The following is a 22,784-nucleotide window of genomic DNA, read 5'->3' as shown; positions in this document are numbered from 1 at the left end:
CTCTCTCACTTTGCTCGATCGGAGAAGCTGTTCGTTCTATATCATATACGACACATCCCTGATGAACCCTACCATCCATATAATTTCCTCTCGTATGTGCTATGATCGGGGATGTGTGTACTTATAAGCAGGCCGCTCCCTATGTGGCAAACGATGACAAGCTGCTTAAACGATCGTCATGAAGCGGATAGTACCTGAAACTAGAATGGATTAAACGTTAAGCGATATTCAACGTGTTCATCAGACTCTCTATATATTACCGGAGAGTATTTAGTAATTCAGGGTGAAAGGGCTAATTCATGATCGATGACAAGAAACGAACCCTCAAACTAAATCTACTCTATCTCTGTTTCTCTCTTGTTTTATCTGTACGATCACTTTTATTATTATTACGAAATATAAAGAGGAAGATGGAAAATATTCCAATTCTAAAATATTTTGTAGTATAGTTTGCACAATTTTTCTTTTTTATAGTTTCCTCTTCTTCTTTTTCTTATTAGTACCAATATCAAATTTGGAACGTCATAACAATAAAAGGATCACAAATTCTCGAGTTTCTCATAAATATTTTTATCGTAGGTATTATATATAAAACTACATGCATATATAACATCTAGGTATCTATATATACATATAGATATAATTTCTTTTTCTTTATGATACTTATGTGATGATCAATAAGTATCTTTAAAACACCTATAACTCGTCGAATTATCGTGCTTTACTCGTTTCTCGTTAAATAAATATCTTCGAGAGATACACCGCGACCTTCTCTCTTCGTGCACGTTGCACGCATAATATGAATTCGTTGAAGATAAGATGTCTGGAGGCTTCCACGGCGTGTTCTTGTACAACAACTTCTTGCTTCATCTCTCTATTTCCTTCCTCCGTACCGTCCACTTGTAAGAGCAGTCACCCCTTTACTTCTTTAGAAAGAGAAAGATAGAACGAGAGAGAGAGAGAGAAAGATAAAACGAGAAAGAGAAAGAGAGAGAGAGAGAGGTAGAGGAACACGTGGACGTAAGATGCAGTATGAACGAACGTTTATGTACGAAGCCAGCCTCGGATACGTTATATATCAAGTGGAAAACTTTCGAGCATAGATAACCTACTTGGGGAGTTAGCCCGCGTACATGCAAATTTCTGAATTATTATGCCGTGCCGGCTACATTATGCGAGCTCACCCCTTTCGCTGGCCGCCTATGCCAACCTCCCCCTCACTCACCACTTTCTTCTTCTTCTTCTTCTTCTTCTTGAGTCTTCTTCGAACGAACGAAAGCTTTACCTTCTACAAACCACATTTCTCGTCGACTATTTCTTCTCATCTTTAACTTTGCCTTGATTTGTCATTTTAATGAATTCATTGATGATTTATAGGATCGATCAAAAGTTTAAAACTTTTTAAGGATCGTTTATGAAAATTATGTATATATATATATATATATATTGTACATCAATAATTATTTTTATTTAGATGCACACGTACTACATAGTACCACTATGATAATATACGTATACAAGAATCTAATTGCGACGTACATAGAAATTTTTAATTTCTTATAATAAACATTGTAACGAAGAACTAAAACTTCTTTTGAAGTTCAGGAGATATCCTATCTATCTCACGTATGAAAGAACAGAATGGAACAACGTGAAAGAAAATGCAACACTTTCTTCGAACTAATTGCGCTAATTGTACCCCGGGCAATATCAGGCGGCAATTAAGGCAGCGATGGCTAATTAAGTTGGAAGCGGAGACATCCGTCCGAGCACTAGCTCTCTTCCTTCCCACCCCTTTACCACCCTTCTCTCTCTCCCTCGCTCCCTTTCTCTCTCTCTCTTTCTCTCTCTCTCTCTCTCTCACACACTATCTATCTATCTATCTCGTGCAGAGCTCTTTCTCGCTCGCTCGATTCGCGACAGGACACAAAGCTGCGGACTAACTGAATTTTCTTGAGCAGCCAGGCTGCGTCCATCAAAGATCCTGCTAGTAGAAGGCCTTCTAAGGGTTCCCCTGGAATGCCATAACCTGCTTGCATCCTTTCGCTACTCTCCCAATCAGGGCCGTCAACTCCGTTCGATGTCGTCTCGTGACAATATTAAGTGATCGCTTATTCCAAAGAGTTACATCAAGAATCTTTCGAACGATTTGGATTGTCTTTTGGATTCGTTTATGATTAATTGGACACTTAATCATTCTGTTTATATATTATAAAGATTTAACTTATAAATATTTCCGAAAGTAAAGGATTTTAAATGTTTAAACGAGTAAGTACTTTAACATGATCACCAAAACCAATATATAAACATCATAAAATTGATGACAGCAGATATTCTAGACTTTTTGAATATCCTCTCTTATCTATTTCGAGTTGTTCTGAAGGAAATGACGATTAAGAACAGTAACATGGTGTTTGATGGAAATGAAACGTTTTTCCATAAAATTTGACGCTTTAATCGAGTTATCGGTGACCTATAGCTTCGTTAATTTTGGACCGACTCCCTTTTCGAGCTTTCGATGAAACAAGAAAATTTCTAGCCGGACGAGCACCTTCGCGTCGATGAAATCGCTTGATAACGCGATTAGCTAGTACGGTACCTAAAATTCTGTTACGTGGGCGGGAAAGACACGAAATGGGTATTTTTAAAAGCGCTACGTTCGTGAGAAAGAGAAGGAAAACGAAAAGAGTACGTGTGTACATACGTGCATGTGTACGTGTGTATGTGTGTATAAGAAAAAAAGAGAAGGACGACGAAAAGGTATATAGGGTCGGCCCTGAGTATCCACGAGCTATAGCTGAACGCATCTAGTCTGTATACTGGGTGTACGCGATAAGTAATTCACTTAGAGCTCTATTGAGTTAACCCTTGCTTCTGCCGTGGCTCCATTTAGCCTCTGAAACCCCCTGTTCCGTTACTTCTGCCGTCCCGCGTCCTCTCTTCTCCAGCCCCTTCGCGTTCTTCCTTCTTCTCTCGCACCCTATCCAAAGTCTCGACTTCGTCATCGTATGCCATACATTGTTAAAATCTTCCTATGATTGTCAAAGTTCTTGTTCGTCTTCGATTTAACTTAGACCATTCGCCCGTATATGAAAAGTACTTAAAAGAAATGAAAATTTCTACCAAAAGGTAAATGAAAAAACCAAAATGACAGACAAAAATTACAGTCGTAACATAGTTAACAGCGAGAATGATAAAAATTTAAGAATTTGGATTATCCACTTAATTATTATAAAAAAAAATTTGTATTAAAAATAAGCATTAAAAAAGTCGGATATGTGAGATAAAAAATCACCTCAAGAAAATCAGAAATGAAAAGTTGTGTTGATTTTTTCTTGTTGCTGTTAGAACTTTTAGTTGAAGATTTCTAGACTTTCCTTTCGAATCCTTGACAAGAAGGACATCGGTAATTGATATCCATTTAATTAAAGAGAAAGATGCTAGACAGTCTGGCCATATGAAAAAGTGAGCGAGAGAGAGAGACAGAGAAAGAGAGAGATAGGAAAGGAAATAGCAGCTCCAAAGAGAAAAGGATACTGCGAAGGGGCAAAAGGCCAGGTGGTCATTATATTGCGGATAGGTAAGTATCTACCTCGTCGAAACGTCGGTGTAAGACCACTTAGGGCAAGGGTTCGTCTCTTTGGGAAAGCTTATGGCGGGCCCTCAAAGTGGCCATTACCAGCCAATGGTTGGCTCGTGGATGGTCATCAGAAATCGACGAGCATCAACAGCTTCCTCCTCTTTACCTCTCATTCGTCTCTCTCTCTCTCTCTCTCTCTCTCTCTCTCTCTCTCTCTCTCTCTCTCTCTCTCTTTACATCTTCGTCTGAAGCTTTCATTTCCAACTTCTGCATCATTCTCACTCACTCTCTCTCTCTCTCTCTCTCTCTCTCTCTCTCTCTCTCTCTGTCTCTCTCTCTGTCTCTCTCTCTCTTTTTCTCTCTCTATTTCGCTACAGTTTCTCGGCGAACTTGTCCAATTAGGTGTATCAAGAGATATCGAATAATTTTCGCGGTTCGTAGCGGCTACTTTAGCAAAGTAACCGACCATCTTCACGGTATCAATGATCACTATTATGTTTTTTTTCTCTCAAGAATGTAGATAAACTAAATCTATTTCGACAAGGTCTTCATATATCTACTTATTATATGTATTGTACGTATCAATGTTTTGTATACATAGGGAATAAGAAAAAAGTAGGAGTTGGTTCTGCATGGTTGAGGAGGGACACGTTTAAAGAATTAAAGTATCTAATGCGAAAGAAAGGTCCCCGAAGCCGCCGTTTGAAAGCGAAGCATTGTCTTCTTAAGCCTGGCATTCAGTGGCCTCTCTGTCTCTCTCTCTCTCTCCCTCTCTCTCTCTCTCTTTCTCTCTCTTCAGAGTATAAATTGCGAAAGGTAGGATAGAAAGACGGGGGTACGTTGGAGGGAGAAATAAGAAATTAAGAGAGAGTCTTAGGAGAGAATAAAGCTAAGAATTAAGGTAGCTGGGAGGGTATAGGGGGTGGAGTGCCGAGTGGGTGGGAGGTGGGGAAGGAGAACGAAAGAGAGAAGAGAAAACGGAATGAACTGAAACCACCGAGCGCGCTCGCTTTGGGGCTTAAGTCCTCCGAGGGATTCTTACTCGCGCGTCATTTAACAAAACAATTAGAAGTTAACCCCTTCTTCTTCTTCTTCTTCTTCTTCTTCTTCTTATACTTCTTCCTATTTTCGTTTCATCCGGTGCTTCTTTTCTTTTCGGATCGCTCGTCCCAAAATCGAGAACAGGTTTCTGATTAGATGCTTTCGCTTATCGTACGAAGATTATCCGATTGATATGATAAAAATGGAATCCTTAGAAATATTTTCAATTATAAAACATTTCATATACTTGTCTATTACGTATAGTTACGTATTAATTAAAATGAAAATGTGTTCGAGGAATATTTCCCATGAAACTTGGAAAAGCAGAAAACTCGATTATATACACGCTATGTATCGATCCTTATTACAGCCTGTGGTTGGATATACGTGCTATTTACGAGCGATCGATTCCCTTAACGACGAAGGAGGCTGACTAGGGGCTACAGGAGAGGAAAAAGAAAAGCATAAAAATAAATGAAAGAGAAGAGCAGTATCTTTCTTTTTTTCTTTTTCTTTCTTTCTATTTCTCACAAAAAAAAAAAAAAGATAAAGTTCGTCGTCTCCGAGTTGCCTCCGTGAATTTCGTCTTTCACGGAGATAAATAAAAGTAAAGCGCAAAGTAAAGACATCCTCATTTGAGTGACTCTGCGAGGGGAAGCGAGATGAACGCATAGAGAAGAAAACCAAGAAGAAAGAGATAGAGGAGAGAACCTTTCCTTTCGTCCTATCGATACAGAACGCGCCAAACACAGTCCTCCTCCCAACCCCATGACCACCCTCCTCTATAAACTCCAAACTCTCAGCGAGCTTTTCAGCCCTCTCGTACCCGCCATCAAACGATATCGAAGACACAGAATAAATATGCGATCTTTTTCCATCGCAACCACCATTGCCAACGAGAAACGCTTATAATCCTCAAACGAAGACGAGACGACGACAGAGCTGGGGTATCGGGGCTGGGAGTTGAGCGAAAAGATTTCTACCAATTATCGATGAGCGCGTCTTTTGATCTGCCGTGCGCATATGTTGATTCTTAAAACTCTTATTTCTATTTGAAAAAATCTTCGCTATCGCCGTCGCCGCTATTCATATCTTCGATCTCAAGTCTTACCACAAGTCGTATCTATTTTATTTCGAATAGGATCTCTCGCAAGTGATTCGACGTTTCTTTTGAATCGTCAGAAACAAATTGTGGAAACGCGATTTTTTCCCGTTTTACTTTTCTTTTATTTTATATATATATATATATATATATATATCTTTCTTTTTTCTTTTACTTTTTGTATATAGAGAAAGATAAAAGAATACTCGAATAGTCCATTGTTCCTAATAAGACCTCTATGTATCTCTCTTATGATAGAAATGCTATACTCCTACCTCTCTATCCCTTAGACAAGTTTCAAGTATCTCCTTAATCGGACTACGATAGCAAATGGCCGCTGAAGTTTAATTATTTTAGAATGGTTCGCGAAGATCGAGAGAAAAGCCATTAGCGTTGACTGGGCTCAACGTAAAGAAAGTAAGAGAGTAAAAAAGCAAGAGAGAGAGAAAGAGAAAGACAGAGATTTTACTCAACGTAGGACGATTCATCAAGATCTGCTATTCATAAAAGACTTCTAATCCTTAGTCTCGCTGATATTTCGTTCATCGACTCGTTGATAGGGAAGAGAAACAGGGAAGAGAGAGAGAAAGAGAGAGAGAGAGAGAGAGAGAGAGAGAGAGAGAGAGAGGGCTCTGAGAGTGGCCATTGTAATGTTAAGCACTCGTTCTTCACTCTCCTCGTGGTCTTCTTAATGCAACCTCCGTTATCTCATTGAAACTCCTCTAACTTTTAAGAGAAACCTTACTTATTTTATATTTTCCTTCTAAAGCACGTTCGAAACAATACTGACGATCTTCAGTCTTCTTTCGCAACAGCATTGATATCGTTATCAGTTATATCGGATAGGAACTATAATTCTTCTATAGCTATTGCGACTTTCTTCGTTACATCGTTGCTAGGCGTCGCGACATCAATAGCATTTTTCGCAACTGTCAGAAACTGTTTCCAATCGAATATAATTTCAAGTAATTTATAAACGAATATTGCAGAACTCTTAATACACATATGATAATCTCAAGTATAATTTGTTTATATGTCGTTAATACTTTTCTCCGAATCTTATCTTGATTCAAATCTTGATTCGATCTAATTCTTAGAATTGTTTGTTAATTATCAAAGATTTTTTTTCTTTTTTTCTCAATACACTCGATACAAATGTGATTTGTAATGATTCAATCGGATGATCCATGGTGATGTTTTTTTATTTTTTTTTTCAAGAGTCTCTATCAATTATCCTGATGGAAAGCTCAACGGCTCTCGAACGAATCGCTTTCGGACGAAGTGTGTTCCATATTCGAGCATGTTCGTATTGTAAAGGGTAGAGGTCAACGTTGAGAGCGAATGGAGAATAGATGGATGTTGATAGGAAGGGGAGATGGAAAGGAGGGGTAGAAAGCTCACGACGAAAATCGACGGTTTTTCGAGCTCGGCCAGCGTCCATCCGATCACTCGGTGTGTAGATTAATTTCGTCCATGAGTGTTAGCCCAACACTCGAGATTCAGCCGAAGTGAAGCATCCTCGACGTACTCTATTAACAGTTTAAAGCGTATTATAACCGCGAGCGTGCGCGCACACTTACGTTTGACCACAGTCGCGCAAACGATCGAATAAGCCGTCACCATGATGTTTCATAGACAGGAACTTGCTCTGTCTAGATATCCCTTCGAAAGTTTTGTCGTTTTTAAAACGATTACGAAAACTCCAGTTTTTTCAAGTTCTAATCATGATTGAGCTTATAAAAATCTATTCATTTAAAAGGAACTTGATATTAGTTAGTAGATGTAACTCGATGCAATCTATTATTAAATGCAATATTGTATTTTTTCAATATTCTATTTTTAAATGTATTGACGTTAAAGTATAGTCATTGAAATATAACAGTATTCTCGATTTTACAATTTTGATTGTTTCTAAATAATTAAACTAGTATAGGAAACTTCAAATTAATTGGAGGAATCACTAATACTTTTTTTATACATATCGCAACTTCCCGACCGTAAAAACAATGATTCTCTGTAAAACGACAAAACTTTTTACGAGTTCTGATAATACAAGTATCAAACTAACTACAAGGCTTCTCTCGCGGGGAAGAGGAAGAGAGAGAGAGAGAGAGAGAGAGAGAGAGAGAGAGAGAGAATAGTACATGCAAAAAAAGAAAAAGAAGGGTTAAAGGGTAAAAGAAAAGAATCTAGGGAAGGAAGTAAAAGAGAAGTCCGGGTGAAACTCCTTCCCGGCGCCTCTTTTTCGGTGGAAATAAAACTGTTGTATCTACTAATAAAGGCGGAGTCTTACTTTTAAAAGCGCGCAGCGCCAGCTCGCTTCATCTCTCTCTCTCTCTCTCTCTCTCTTTCTGTTCTGCGTTAAAATAGGAGGGATTAGTTCCTATGGTAGCGTCGGAGCTTAAGCATTGATGAGGTTTTTAAATGGGTTCTCCTTTGACGATGGTAAAAGAAAGAAAGAGAAATAAAGAGAGAGAAAGAAAGAAAGAAATAGAAAGTGAGAGAGAGAGAGAGAGAGGGACCGTAGAAAAAGGGGTGGGAATGAAGAAGAGGGAAGACGGTGGTCGCGATAAGGGGTGGAACCTTCTTTTCTAAGAAGAAAGAGTAGAAAAGTAGAGAGAAGAAAGAGAAAGAGAAAAGAGTAGCGAGAAGAGGAGGAGTAGTACAAAGGAGGGTCGGGGGGAGGGAGTGGACGATATTTACCAAGAGATTAAAAAATCGAGGGAAAAATTAAGTGTTACGGGGGCACGCCCTCGTCCAGGACTTAATTCTACGTAATCCTCTGCTAAGATCGTCTCGAACCGAACTCCCCACCAACCACGTTGAATCTAGCAGCCCAGCCAAGCGAGTTTCCTTTCCGCCTTGATTTTCAACCTCCCCAGTTCTGGCCTTCTTTTATATCGTACGTTAATCGCCAAAGATTAGGACTTCTAAGAATGTTCAAAAAAAGTCTTCGATGTTCATTCGACTCGAATGAGAGTAGGATCGTTGCTTTTTCGTTTTAATCCTTTTACATATAATAATATTTCTTTTCTAATGAATTACTCTTTGTCATTGTTGAATAAGACAATACTTGAAAGATATTTCCTCTATATCCAATTGATGTTAAAAATAATAATAAGAACAACGATAAAAACAAAAAAAATATTAATAATAATAATAGTAATAATAATAATAATAATAATAATAACGAAGCTCAATTACATGAGACCAACTCGCGATATGTTGGCGACACAAATATTTAGAGGGTGGCCCGGATGGTGACCATAGAACGATGTTATTAGTAAATTAACTGACATCAAAGAAAATGCGAGCGACGGTCACTTACTCCACTAATGGAAAGCCCTGCATCCTCGATACGCGAGAGTGAGAGAGAGCGAGAAAGAGCGAGAGAGAGAGAAAGAGAGAAAAATATACATATATATATATATATATATATATATATATATATATATATATATATATACACACACACACACACGATATATGTATCCCTATAGTCGTTCACTATCCCCACTCCTTCGTACGAGGTCACTATCAGCCATATTCAATCCACTTCGCGAAAAATCCAGCTGGAATTTTTTCCTGCGTCTTGCTTTTAAAGATTTTATACATACATATATAAAAAAGAAAATAGTAGTATATACTTGATATTACGTGTAAATAAATTTTTTAATCAATAATTTAAACGATGTCCATTTAACGATGAAAAATAAATTTTATAAAAAAAACAATATTACTTATAACTAACTAAAGAAAATAATAATTATGCATCTAATTCTTCCACTTATTTTCTTTTCTTTGTCTCTCAAATCTTCTCTTTTATTAAAATAAAGGGAACACTGATACCCTCTAAAGAAGAAAAAGAAAAAGGAAAAGAAAAAGAGGAAGGAGGAAAAGAAAAAAGAAAAATACCGAGGAAGAGAGAAAAAGATCTCTCTTTGGAAAAGCACCGGCGTACCGAAGTATCCGGGTGTTATTTATTATCATCTTTATCAGTCAACGAACGAGTGCGTCATCGTAAAAATATTTCATCCTCAAGAGAAAGAGATGATGCATGCTCACGGTACGAGCTATATTCGTAGCTATCAACCTTAGGCATACTCCCCCTCTCCTATCCTCTCTCTCTCTCTCCTTTCTCTCTCTCTCTCTCTCTTTCAGTCTTACCTTCTTCTTTTTCTTCTTCGAACTCCGTTACTCAGAGTCTTAGGGGGTGATTTTTTTTCACCCCTCCTGTCTCTGACCTCGCCGGACTAAATTTCGCGCGTTAAGCCTACGGTGTAATCCCGCCCTTAATATTCAAAAACGTGATCGCCTTGCCAAGCGAGTCGAGCTTGAGCGTGATCGCAACATAGGAGTGGGGAGAGACCTCCTGATGGTGTGGAAGAAGAGTGGGGCTGGAAAACGACGGGGGGAGGAGCGGCAGAGAGGAGGTGAAGGAGAGGTTGGGAAGCTTTTCATATGCTAATTAGCATTCGTCATTTTCTTATGGCACCGACTTAAGTGTGCTTAAGCTCGCTAACTCCTTCCCATCCTACCGCCCACTCACCCTTTCCCCCTTTTCTCCCTCGTTCCTCTCTATCTCTCCTCTTTCTTCTTTCTTCATCTGTATCTCTCTCTCTCTCTCTCTCTGTCTCTCTCGTTTTTTTATTCTTTCCTTCTCAGCCATCGGCCGAAGAAGAGTTCTCTTCGAAATTGCTCGCTTCTCGATTCATCCCCGTTCGTTCGCGAGGAAAGGACCTCAGAACTGTAAGAAAAATGAACGAGGCTCTCTTCCACGACTCCTAATACAGAGAAAAAAGTCGAGGATTCTCACTAGAATCTCGACGAGAGTCTTTCGTGGTCTCTTATTTCCATCTCATTTTACGCTGAACATTCGACAGCATAGGCCTTCCATAAATTCTATTCTCCCTACGACAACTTGGATTTTTCTTATGGAAATTGACAAAATTTTAACACGTCCGCTTATAGAACATATATCGATCCAACCGATAAATCATTATCCACGACGAGAAATCATTTCTGTAACTTGTTTTGTTATCATTATTTCTTTTCTTTTTTATAAGTCTTATTGCCACTGTGATCATTGTCATCTAACAAGTTATATAAATAGATATTTTCAATATTTTGAATATAACATCTGTCAATATACGTCGAAATCTTGTAATTATTTTTAATAATCTTCGTATTTATTAGTTCGATAAAATGTATATATAATTTCATACTTTATATTGTAATCAGATTGTTAGGTCGTAAAAATCAATAATCATCAATTCATCTTTAATTATAACAATTTTAACCAATACCAAGAAATTCATTAAACGACAATACAATGCTCTTGAAAAATTCTTGATGTTGTCGTTTCAATATCATTCTAATTACAAATGATTCTATAGTTATCGATTTAGTCTTGACTTGCATAGCGTTTAGTTTCGATCTATTCGTCGTACGTACGAGTAATAACATCGTTCCTATCGTAGCACACGCATGTATTACATTCGGCCTTTATCGAAAGATATCTTAGCTGCGTATCTGTAATGAGATAACGTGCGCGTTAGTTGAACCAAAGTGCCGCACCTTCGAGCTCTCCTTAGTCTCTTTCATAAGTGTGGATGGTGACAAAGAAAAAAATAAAATCTTGGGAGTATTAATAATTATCGTAGGTTACGCGAAAAAAAGTGTACGGAAAATATTGTTTATCATTGTGCATCATGTGACGACAACGAGAGACACGCGAGTGTAGTTTTATATAAAGTTAATTTGTTCGTTCGACATTGGACCAATTCATAAAACAGGTATAAAATAACAAAAAGATTAAATTCTTTTAGGAAAATATCTTTCTTTTTTTTCTAAGTCGATTTCAAAACTCTTATCGTTAGAATTTTTTTACCAATTTGTTTATGAAGAAAATGATTCAGATTAGTTGAAAATGTGTTAGAAAAATTGCTACTCTTTCAAGTGATTCACGATGACGCATCAGTCGCGTGCTCTCTACGTACACGTGTGATTTGTTCATATGAAAGCATTATTTATAAACTTGTAAAAACACTATGAATCTGATTGTACTATATTAAAAAAAGAAAAGAAAGAAACAAAAAATTAAGATTAATATACGTATATTGATTTATAAATATCTTTGTTGAAGGTAAACTTCTTTTCAAACGATGGCTATACATCTTCAAGAAGTGGTAAGATCGGAAGTGGAAGGTGGTTTATCAGGGCCGGCTAATCCAATACCCAGCCAATCGATGGATTGTGGATGTAGACAATTACCATGTCCAAAATTAGCAAAATTTGCAACAAGACGTATGTTCGTTGGATTATTATGTTGGGTCGGCCTTTTTCAAGCTGCTTCATCAACATATTTTTATATTATTGGTCCTACGATAGCAAGAAGGTTTCAATTCAATCCTTATTTGATAGGTACGTGATACTGACCTGTCAAAATCAATGTAAAAAATTACTTATAAACGTTTCGTTTACAGATTGGGTATTGGTAACCTCAGAATTAACACCTTTTTTTCTTGGTCTGATCGTTGCATACTGGGGTGACAAAATTCACAGAGCATCATGGATAGGTGCTTTGGTATTATTGCAATGTGCTAGTTATGTGATATTGATAATACCACATCTAACTCATAAAGTTAGAATTATCGAAGAAACGTTGAATGTCACGCATATGTCTCTATACGCAGGTAATTTCTATTATAAAAAATTATATGAATACTTTTATAAAATGGATAATACATTTAATGAATCATAACGGAATTAATGAACCAGTAGTTTGTTTTCAGACGATAGTCCAGATTTATGTTCGGCCAGTACATCCAGGCTAATAGTGGAAGAGGATGACACGTGTTATTTCACTCTAGCGATCTTAATTTTGGTACAAGTTTTAATAGGTATGGCTAATATAGCCTACTATGCACTGGGTATATCCTATCTCGATGATAATACCAAAAAACAGCATGTAGCGGGATTTTTTGGTATCATAATCGCAGTGAAAGTCATCGGTATTCTTCTGGGATACATTCTCGCTTGGGGTTGTCTTCGGTAATTAAATGAAAATAAAATATCTCGATTATTAGACATATGAAATATTCAAAGGATTTCGTTATATCTTTCATCGTTCATCTCTGCCCAGGGTAGACGCGGAGGATTTGAAAATCGTGGAATCTTATCAAGAACAGATAGGTGCTTGGTGGCTTGGCTTTCCCATACTCGCAATAGCCATGATAATTCCTGGTTTATTTCTCTCGTGGTTTCCTAGAAGATTACCTTCTGAGGTAAAACTAATATAAAACATATATTACTGATCAAAAGTTCTTTTTAAGATAATACTGATATGATACTGATTTAACGAATTGAAATTTAAATTTCATCATCAAAATAATGTAAATCTTAAATTTTATGAAAATGAAACGTATTCATAAAAATTTTCTGAACTTTTAATTCTTGGTAAGTGTATGTATAAAAGTAATTAACAAAATACAATAATGAGAATTAATTCGGCAGGTAGTGGAACAGGCAGCTGCTTCGATACTCGATCGTGCGGGTACACTAACTCTTCATCGTCTAAAATCAATCGATCATAAAATTGGTACTCCAAACTTTTGTGCGATGCTCAGAAGGCTGATTATAAACAAGATATTGATATGCAATATTCTCGCTTCGGCCTTTTGTGCCACTGCTCTCTTGAATTTCATGACACACGAGAATATCATTCTGGAATCTAGATATCAAATACCCAGACCCACAGGAATGTTGCTCGGATTTGGGGATCCCTTTCATTCTAGATTAATCTCGACTATTTTGAAACCAGTTTTGATTGGACTGATCATAATTATATCTGGATTGGTATTGTCCAAAGCTAAGCCACGAGCAACATTTATAGCCGGTTACAACTTCATTATGACAGTTTTAGCAACTATTACAATATTTGCTTTGGTATTTGCATATTGTGATATGCTACCAATTGTTGGGATGAATAAAAGATCGTAAGTATCCATAGGCATATATATATATATATATATATATATAATTTAATCGATTTGATCTTCCTTGATTATTATATATTTTAATAAAATATTTCATTCATTCGCAAGTATCACTTTGTTGAAATACTGCAACAAGGATTGCCGTTGCTCGAGAGATTCCGATTTTCGGCCAACCTGCGACACTAGAGGCATGTTCACATTTTATACGCCTTGTCACGCTGGTTGTACATCTATAAACTACATAGACAATGTCAAGATCTATAGTGGTTGCAGTTGCGTCGAAGATATGACGGGACAAGGAAACCTAGATGCTAAGGACGGTCCATGTGGCTCGTCTAGTTGTCAAATCGGATGGCTAGCCTTTGAAGTACATCATTGAGTTTTTAATTCAATTATTACTCGACAAATCCAATGAATTCGTTTATTAAAAAAAAAAAAAACAACTTTTACTATTTCAGTTTGGTACTTTGCTCAGCTATGCTTTGATCGCTTCCACTTTCGTTGGTGATCTATTGATCAATCTCAGATCAGTCTATAGACAAGATAAAGCGAGTAGCATAGGATTTTGGATGATGTGGGTTGCACTTTTTGTCAATGTACAGGGCAAGATTCTTTATCAAACGATTGCAAATATGACATGTATACATTGGGGTAATAAAAGGACTATATGCCATCTTCACGACAATAAAAAACTTGGAAATTATATGTTCCTCTTGACGACTGTGCTACTAGTTATCTGCATGTTTTTTAAGATTTTGGTATGGATTTTCTGTAGAAATTTAATGATATATGGTAAATCGGTAAAAGAAAACGAAGAAGATAAGGCCCAGGAATTGATGCCAATTCAACAACCTTCGACGAATTCCGATAAATCTGGTAACAACGGTAATAAAAAAAAAAAATAAAAAGAAAAATTATATTTTATAATATGTTTTAATAATTATTTATGATATTTAATAATTATTTATGATCATCTAGGTATCGTTACATGTCCACAATTTTTCGAAACTACAGAAAAAGAAGCAGTACAAGATACAGCTAAACCAAAGACAAAAGAAGAAGAAGATGATGAGGAATCGAAACGTCCTTTAATATACGGTCCTTTGGGTCCAGGAAATCGACGAAAGACCAGTAACGACGTACCAGTTCAACAGGATCGTCTTAGAAAACAGAAAACTCGAAATCTTGAAACGGACGATGAGTTCGATAGTTCCAGCGACGAAAGTAAGAAGAATTCTAGCCCTAAGATCGCTTATAAACCATTGGAACTAGACTCGGACGTTGAAGGCGATCTTGGAAGTACAGCAGCAAGATCACGAAAGCGTGTCCTTAGTAAGGATTATGATGAATTCACGGAAAGATCGAGCTCGTCGTTGAGCTCGAAAAGACGAGAATTTCCAAATCCAGATGATTACGGAGATCCAAGATCGATAAGGAGCGCTTCTACGAAGGATCGAAAAGCATATGAAGATGGATCATCTAAAACAAGTAGTTTTGAGTATTCCAAGACGGAGAGATTCAAGAAAGGAGACTTCAATGAAGTTGGTATACCAATAGTCGAATATCATCCTCAAAGTTCCGATAATTCGACTGGAAAAGATTCTATATTCTTGAAAGACGTCAAATCGTTGATAAGCAAATACGAACAACATTCGAGCCAAGAAAAATTGGAGGATGATCGAGTGTCTATCAAATCGGCTGGCAAGACTGGTATTCCTCTCGTTGCTATGACTCAACCCAGACTCTCTTCTGGGCAAGCCTCCTCAGGATTTGGCAGCTTGAGGGAAAGCTCCTCCGATCCTCGAGGAACTCCCAGTCCAAAGAACTCTTCTATCAAGGGTAGCAAAGGGGCACTCTGTACCGATTTGTGAATTATTTATGTTTCGTGAAACCACGAGTACACATACATACATACACATACACGTTGAGGTCACCTTCGATCTCTGTCGAACTATTCTCTCGTCGATATCCAAATTTTCGTTGCTTACGATTATCGAATCGTAACTATAATACGATAATTGCAATTTTATATTTTATATTTATTGTTCAATTAAAATTTATTATGTCGTAAATTTATTTTAACTCTTGCTTTACCTTACCTTTCCTTGCAAAAGAAAATATAATTCGTTTATTATCAAAAGAAATATTTCGAAGTGTTAGGAATGGATAAGGATCCGTCACGTCTTCTATCATAAAATATTTCATTATTTTTTTTCAAGCAACATATACAAGATTCCTGTTAATGACATCCTCTTTCATCCGTGATTAGTTTAATCTAATTTTCATCGATTATGAATATGATCCCTCGAGAAAAGTAGGCAATTTTTACAGTTTTAATTCGGATGATCACACAGATATAAAGTAAATGAGAAAGTTAGTAAAATTAATACAACAGAAAGGAGACCAAGTCCTGTTCGACAGGCAGTCTCTCCGATGATAAACCAATATAAGATTTCGATCTTATAGGTACCACGAGCTTTAAATATTTAAAATGATTCTTAAGGTACTTGTAAAGTCTTTATTCGTCAGCCCTTTTTCCTTTCTTATTCTTCGTTACTCAAGTCTTTCTTTTTTTTCTTCAACTCTTTTCGTCTCAAACCTGCATCTTGCTTTGAAGAATAACACGACATCGAGTCTATCAAAGTGTTTCACCGGGCTCCTCCGTGATATCCTCTAGTTCGATCTCTTCGTCGAAGATCTTCACGTCTTTCACGTAATACCAGACCCCAACGTCAAACAATGTTCCAATGATCACGAAACCTCGAAAAAAGAAAAGAAATTTCTTCAACAAAAATATCTCGAAATTTTTTAACGATTATTACATGCATTAAAAAAGAAAATAAATAGCGAACAACAAATTTTCTTCCAAGTTCATTTTTATCAGTGCTATCAAGGTCATCAAGGTTGTCGTAGATTTTAGCCATGTATTTATTTACGACTTTGAATTTTTCTGACCACCCATTTCTTTTTTCACATCTTTTCATTCACAAAAAAAATATTTAAATGCTTTGCCTCTTATTTATCACTTTCTTTATACGAATAAAAGAAAATAACTTACTCGCTGCGGTGAAGTTTAGCAAGTATCTAAGAGCCTCGCCATTGTACAGCCAACAATTTCCAGTTCCTGTATAAGTCTTACCCCATACGAGGCAAGTTTTGTCTACAAAAAATATGTATATACATACATATATATGTATATAATTTGCTCACTTTTAAGAGAAAAATTTCGAATTGAAAAATTTAAGACGCGAAACTCACCTAAAATGAATCCAAATAAAATGGGTGACGGTATGAAGGCGAATAAACTCATAATAGTTAAGCTAAAACCCATAGCTACCGTCTTATCTTTCTCGTCAACGCATCTCACGGAAACAAGAAAGTTCGATGCCCTTCCGGTACCACCACTAAACTTGAGTAGACACATAACCGCGAGGAACACATAAAATTTACTCATGCAATCGACAGGACAGGCTCCGGGTATCGCTGTACCTAAAGTTGGCATCGAGTCGGGTTCCGTCATTTCTGTGGATAGCTCGGTAGTAAAGCTTGAAGTGTTGTTCGCCGTAATGAAGTGTGTCAAAACGCGAGAGAATTTCGATTTCACGCAGCTACAGTCGGTATAAACCTTGCTACCGTCCCTGTGGAGCTAAAGGAAATAAAGAAATTATGGTTATAAGAAATGAATTGCATTAGGTGTATGATTATAACTAAAAGTGTTCTTATATGCAGTTACTTTATCCAGATATATATATATATATATATATATATATATATATAAATCTGATATTTCATAATAAATTCATTTATAAGATATAAACGTTGCGATCATTAATCGATTTTATTTCGAATGTTAATCTTGGAAGAAAGAAAAATAAAAAGGAACCTTCATGCTCCGACAACCAGCGTGACAGGCTGAAATGAACGTTTGACCATGTTCAGAGCAGACTGGATTGTACGTAACGTAGTCACAATGGCAAAGCTCGTTGCAAGGTAATTGAGTTTTCAGTACTCCGTTCGATTGAATAGCCATTTGATCGTCGTTTGCGGAACATCCCAAAAAGGCATAAGAAATTATTCCCATGATGGAGATGGCACCAACCATAACGTTCCATGCTGCTAGGTATCTAGCTTTTGGCTTGTATTTGGAGATTATCAAGCCAGATAATAGAATTCCAAAAGCACTGGAAATTAGACCAACAGTACCGGTGATCAACGAAGAAACGGATGCCGATTGTTTGTATTGAGTTTCGATATATTTCGGCATGAAAATCCAATATGGCATGTAACCCATAAAATAAAAAACCGTAGCTAGATTGTTGCACATCAAGGTCGTATTAGTCAATAAACGTTTGAACGTTCTTAGCATGTCTGACAAGGAAGCAGGAAGTTCAGGTTCCTGATCGTTTGCCTTGATACTAGCAGCCGACTTATTTCGTTCCAAGGCCAAAACTTTTCGAGCCGCTGCTCTTGGTAGAGTTTTTGGGAAGAGAGCGATCACGCATGCAAATACGAAGAGCAAAAAGGCCAAAATTATCCAACCTAACCACCATGCGCCAAGCCACCTGTTCGTTTATCGATATTTAAGTTTTATTTGAAAATACACTTGTTATGAATCGAATTGGGGTTCGTACCTTGGATCCTGAGTCGTAATGGTCGGTGTCAAGGTCGGACTGATATAGAATTTCAAGGCAAAGGATGCCAGACCGTAACCTATCGCTGGACCCAACATCCTCAAAAAATATGAAAAACTTATGAGCGCAGGAGTTTTCGATTTTTGTATATTGTCGTCCATGTAAGAAACACCTAACGTGTAATAAAGCGATCCACCGACACCCGAAACTAATTGGGCAATAAAGAGTAACACTTGAGGTGCAAAATTATTATCGGTGTCCTTGCACTCTTGCCCACGGCCATCTTTGCCCAAACATAGGAATTTTCGATACTTGTCGGGGATCAAGCTGGGTATTGTGTTGTTGGGTGAATTTTGAATTTTCCCACCATACTCCTTCGTCAACATCAATGCATCCTCGCCCGGTCCATAAAGAAAATGTGGTAACATCGTCAAGCAACAAAATAGTACAACCTGAAAGGAACAAAAAATTATAATTTTATTAGCAGGATATTGAACATTTTTACACGTACATACATTTATATGTGTGTGTGTATGTGTATAGATAGCAAATAGATAGATAGATATATTCCTTCGTTGGATTTCAGTCGTGCAAAATTTTTCATCAGAAAATAATTTATTATAAAGAAAATAATAAATCGCTATAAAAATTCTGTTTTCTATACAGCTTCTAAAAACGATATTTACCATTCCGTTATCTTAATGATAACTCGACGTAAGTCTCGAACGATGTCGCGAAAGGGTGATAAATGTGTCATAATTAATCCAACGAGACTGTGTGTAAACGTTTGACCTTACGTGATTTTTGAATGTAACTAAACAAATAACGACGATATGTTTAAACTTTGTTTTATGATGTTGGAATTGGATTATTAAGAATTAAAATGAAAAGAAGTTAAAGAAAAAGAAAGTGAGTAGAAAAAAGAGAAAAAGAGAGATAGAGGGAGAAAGAGAGAGAGAGAGAGAGAGAGAGAGAGAGAGAGAGAAAAAGATAAAAAGACAGAGACAGAGAAAAAAGAAAGAAAAATAAATGAGAGATAGTCCTTTAATTATATTCGACGAAATAATGAAGATCTTTATAGCGATAAAATAAAAATGGACGACAGCAAAGTTGCAAGCACTCCACGAGCGCCTTTTCACCGTTCAATGAATGAATCTAAGCATAGCTAAGCGTACGATGGCGAGAGTACGAGATGGTAAGAGGCGTGAATGAGCGTAGCTACGTTTTCAACGCTTCCTAATTTAATTAAGAACCGACCAACCGGTGAGTTATGACGTCTCCCATCTCGTTCCTCTCGGGGGCGTCCGCCGACACGGACTTGACCGATACTACGCATTTTTCAAATTTTTCTTTTGTCGAATTGCCATATCTTGGAATCTCTAAGACACTTACAGTATAAATTCCGAATGCGATCCATCGTGGCCTGTGACCCCTTCCAGCGTAATAAGACAATACCACTGAGACGAACAGCTGAGAAATATCGTTACCTACGGTGATAAGACCTGCGACACGAGTTATTAAAATTAGAAAAAAAAAAAAGAGAAAGAGAGAAAAATATAAATATATATATATTCAGCTTCGTTTATATAGATAGAAAGAGAAACAAAATCAATTTCCATAAATTTCTTATAGAGTATTATATAAAATACGATCATTTTATCATAGTTCAAATATAAATATGAATTATCGAACATAAGAACATAAAATCAATGAGTAACAATTAACTATGATATAAAGATAGTTTTTATGATCTAAACGAAATTTGTTTTGAAGTAAAGTAAGAGAAGTGATATCTCACCGGTAGTCTTTGAGGGTATTTTGAACCTTTTTTCGATGGTGGTGATCGTGCCGTTAAAATACGCGTAACTTGCCGAAAATATGCAACCAAGGATGCCATAAAGGAAAACGTATGCTTTTTTATTGGCAAACCTCTGTAGGTTTGGTCCACGAAGACACCATATACCACACGAGGTGTCATCCGTGATAGGTAATTCCCTAAAAACATCTTCGAGGCCTCTGGTTGGTGTTGTAGGTGTCGTTGGAGTTGTTGGTGGGGTATTAGGCACCCTCAAGAGTTTCAAACTCTCGGGCCCATTTTTTTCGTGGCCCGAATTGTTACTCGAGTTTTTCGAATTCTTCATTGTCCTTTATATATTCGTGTGGTTATTAGCCCTAAGTTATATGATTGTCACCCTCAGATATATCTCTATCTTTCTCTCTCTCTCTCCGAGTGACCTCAATCCCGTGTCGCGTCCCGTTTCCGATCTCCGGTCCTTGGCATCGCTTTTTCTTTTACGAATTATGCGAACACCGTCGCGACACCGTAGCAACAACTCGCGACGGAACTTGATCTTTCTCCCCCCTCTCTCTCTCTTTCTCTCTCTTACTCCCTCTCTTTCTATCTTCTCTCTCTCTCTCTTTCGGATGTTCCCGCTATTTCGATCGATTCAAACTCGCTCCTCTCGCGAGATCACACGATTTTCCATCTTTCGTGACACTCGAGAGAAGGAAGCGAACAGAGAAAGAAAAAAGGAAAGAAAGAAAAAAAGAAAGAAAGAAAGAAAGAAAGGAAGGAAGGAAGAAAGAAAGAGAGAGACCTATCACCTATAGACGACGTCACTGCAACCTTGCTTGCTTGCTTGCCACGCGAATAGATCGAAATCGGTCGAAGAAAGATTTTTTTAAAGTTCCAAAGAGTTCTCTCTCTTTCTCTCTCTTACGAGAAAGTTCGTCAAAGTCGGCACAGCTTTTCACGAAATATTTCTCCCAACCGTCCGGAAACGACGATTATTCTTTGAAAACTGATACGACGTTGGTGAACGACGGTGACAACGAGAGAATCCGGGATCTCATGAAGGATCCCCACCTTCGGCCCTGAAGATCGACCGGATTACGGAGGTCCACGACGCGGAGATCGACGTGATACGCACCTATGATATCCTCGCTCCGTCGGCGCTGTTATCAACTCGATGCGTATCTTCCATCTCTTTCTCTATATCTCTATCTCTATCTCTATCTATCTATCTCTTTCTCTCTCTGTCTCTCTCTTTTATACATCGTTCGAACTACGCGACACCCCTCTTTCTCGTCGTCTTTTTCTCTCTCCTTCTCTCTCTCTCTCTCTCTCTCTCTCTCTCTCTCTCTCTCTCTCTCTCTCTCATTCTCCCTTTTCTCCGCCTCGCTCGTTCCTTCCTCTACTTGGCTAGAACGATCTATTCCATAACGTTTGCTATCTTACTACTCTTCCACTCGCTCTACTTGTTCGCTCCTGTCTTGCTAAAACCCTCTTTATTTCGCACCCTTTTGCTCTCTTTTTCTTAGATCACTCGGATCATTTAATAGAATCCGCAAACGTGTTCACGACGGAAATGAAACTAACGAAAAGTCTATGATGATCTTGTTTTTATTTCAACATAGGAAGGTAAACATCTGAAAAGCGATATCATAGATTTTTGTTAGGCCTTTGTGTCCTTTGTGTCCTTTGGTAAAAAAGGTCCTTGACAGGAGAGAATTGGACGAAAACAGATCGCGATTAGCCTTAGGAGGTCTCCAGTCTCGTAACTCGATGTCTAAGCTCGTTTCTAGTCGAGCTCACCGGAGTATAGGCTTACATTGTGAACCCATTATGATTTAATAGATCAGACGACGTGATGTACACGCGCGCGCGCGCGCTCACTCGCGACACACGCCGCCGTAAACTCTTCCGTCTATTCCCGCGCATTGCTAATGGCGCACACCAAATAGCTATACCGCTAATAGCTGCCGGTTAATTGCTGGAATTTAATTTTCGTCGTGCCCGACCAACCACTGGATCGAGTGCTCGCAAACGTCGTCGTCGTCATCGTCGTCGTCGTCGTCGTCGTTGTTGTCGTCGTCTTCGTCTTCGTCTTCGTCTTTGTCGTCGTCATCGTTGTCGTAGTCATTGTCGCAGTCGTTGTCATAGTCATTGTTTAGTCTTTGCCGTCGTTTTTCTTTCTCGCGAAAAGATTTTTCAAATCTTCCATTTACTTTTTTATCTTCGAAGCTTAATTGGATAGTCTTTGATAATTTTGATAATCATTAGTTTCGAGCGCATCATTAAAACGTTGCAATTATATAAAAATTGTAAATTGACAAGCTTCGATATTTACTAAAGCAATTAAATAACATCATAAGTACGTTTTCTTTTATAATAATATTTAATCAGTAGTAGTAATGAGCCACCTTGCTTTTTCATGCCCGTATATGTCTACATGATATCTCCAAGAACCGGTAAACTTTTTAAGTAAACTTTAGCCTATTCCTTTTATATTTTCTCTATATTTCATCTCTTGTAAGATATTTCTTATTTCTTATTTTAAAGTAGCCGTGGTATTTAAATAATATGTTTATAATATCGGAAGATATTTCTTCTCTCTTTAAAGTCCTGTCGTGGTATTTAAGTATCTATATGT

The 22,784-nt window shown here is 37.5% G+C and overlaps 2 protein-coding genes across 3 annotated transcripts; one reads left to right on the top strand and one right to left on the bottom strand.

Moving 5' to 3' along the window:
* Positions 1-11,278: 11,278 nt before the first annotated feature.
* On the top strand, positions 11,279-15,787 carry LOC122630721 (solute carrier organic anion transporter family member 2A1-like). The gene is made up of 9 exons (XM_043815528.1): positions 11,279-11,518; positions 11,869-12,146; positions 12,209-12,418; positions 12,518-12,776; positions 12,868-13,009; positions 13,239-13,720; positions 13,829-14,087; positions 14,179-14,605; positions 14,699-15,787. The coding sequence occupies exons 2-9, from the start codon at positions 11,888-11,890 to the stop codon at positions 15,589-15,591; spliced, it is 2,931 nt and encodes a 976-aa protein (XP_043671463.1). The 5' UTR covers positions 11,279-11,518; positions 11,869-11,887; the 3' UTR covers positions 15,592-15,787.
* A 117-nt stretch (positions 15,788-15,904) lies between these two features.
* On the bottom strand, positions 15,905-21,334 carry LOC122630722 (solute carrier organic anion transporter family member 74D). Of its 2 annotated transcripts, none has more exons than XM_043815529.1 (7): positions 20,150-21,329; positions 19,744-19,853; positions 18,352-18,803; positions 17,604-18,282; positions 16,979-17,366; positions 16,779-16,880; positions 15,905-16,480 (listed from the first exon to the last, which is right to left on the bottom strand). In XM_043815529.1, exons 1-7 carry the CDS (start codon positions 20,490-20,492, stop codon positions 16,359-16,361), a joined length of 2,196 nt encoding a protein of 731 aa, XP_043671464.1. In that variant the 5' UTR covers positions 20,493-21,329; the 3' UTR covers positions 15,905-16,358. The 2 variants fall into 2 exon arrangements, with proteins under 2 accessions (XP_043671464.1, XP_043671466.1); XM_043815531.1 differs by lacking the exon at positions 15,905-16,480 and adding an exon at positions 16,505-16,696 and having other exon boundaries at positions 20,150-21,334.
* Between the last annotated feature and the right edge of the window lie 1,450 nt (positions 21,335-22,784).

This window comes from Vespula pensylvanica, chromosome 7 (genome assembly GCF_014466175.1).
Source record: "Vespula pensylvanica isolate Volc-1 chromosome 7, ASM1446617v1, whole genome shotgun sequence".
In the NCBI taxonomy this organism is placed as follows: domain Eukaryota; kingdom Metazoa; phylum Arthropoda; class Insecta; order Hymenoptera; family Vespidae; genus Vespula; species Vespula pensylvanica.
The sequence above is the reverse complement of the archived record's forward strand: the minus strand, read 5'-3'. Positions and strand labels throughout refer to the sequence as shown.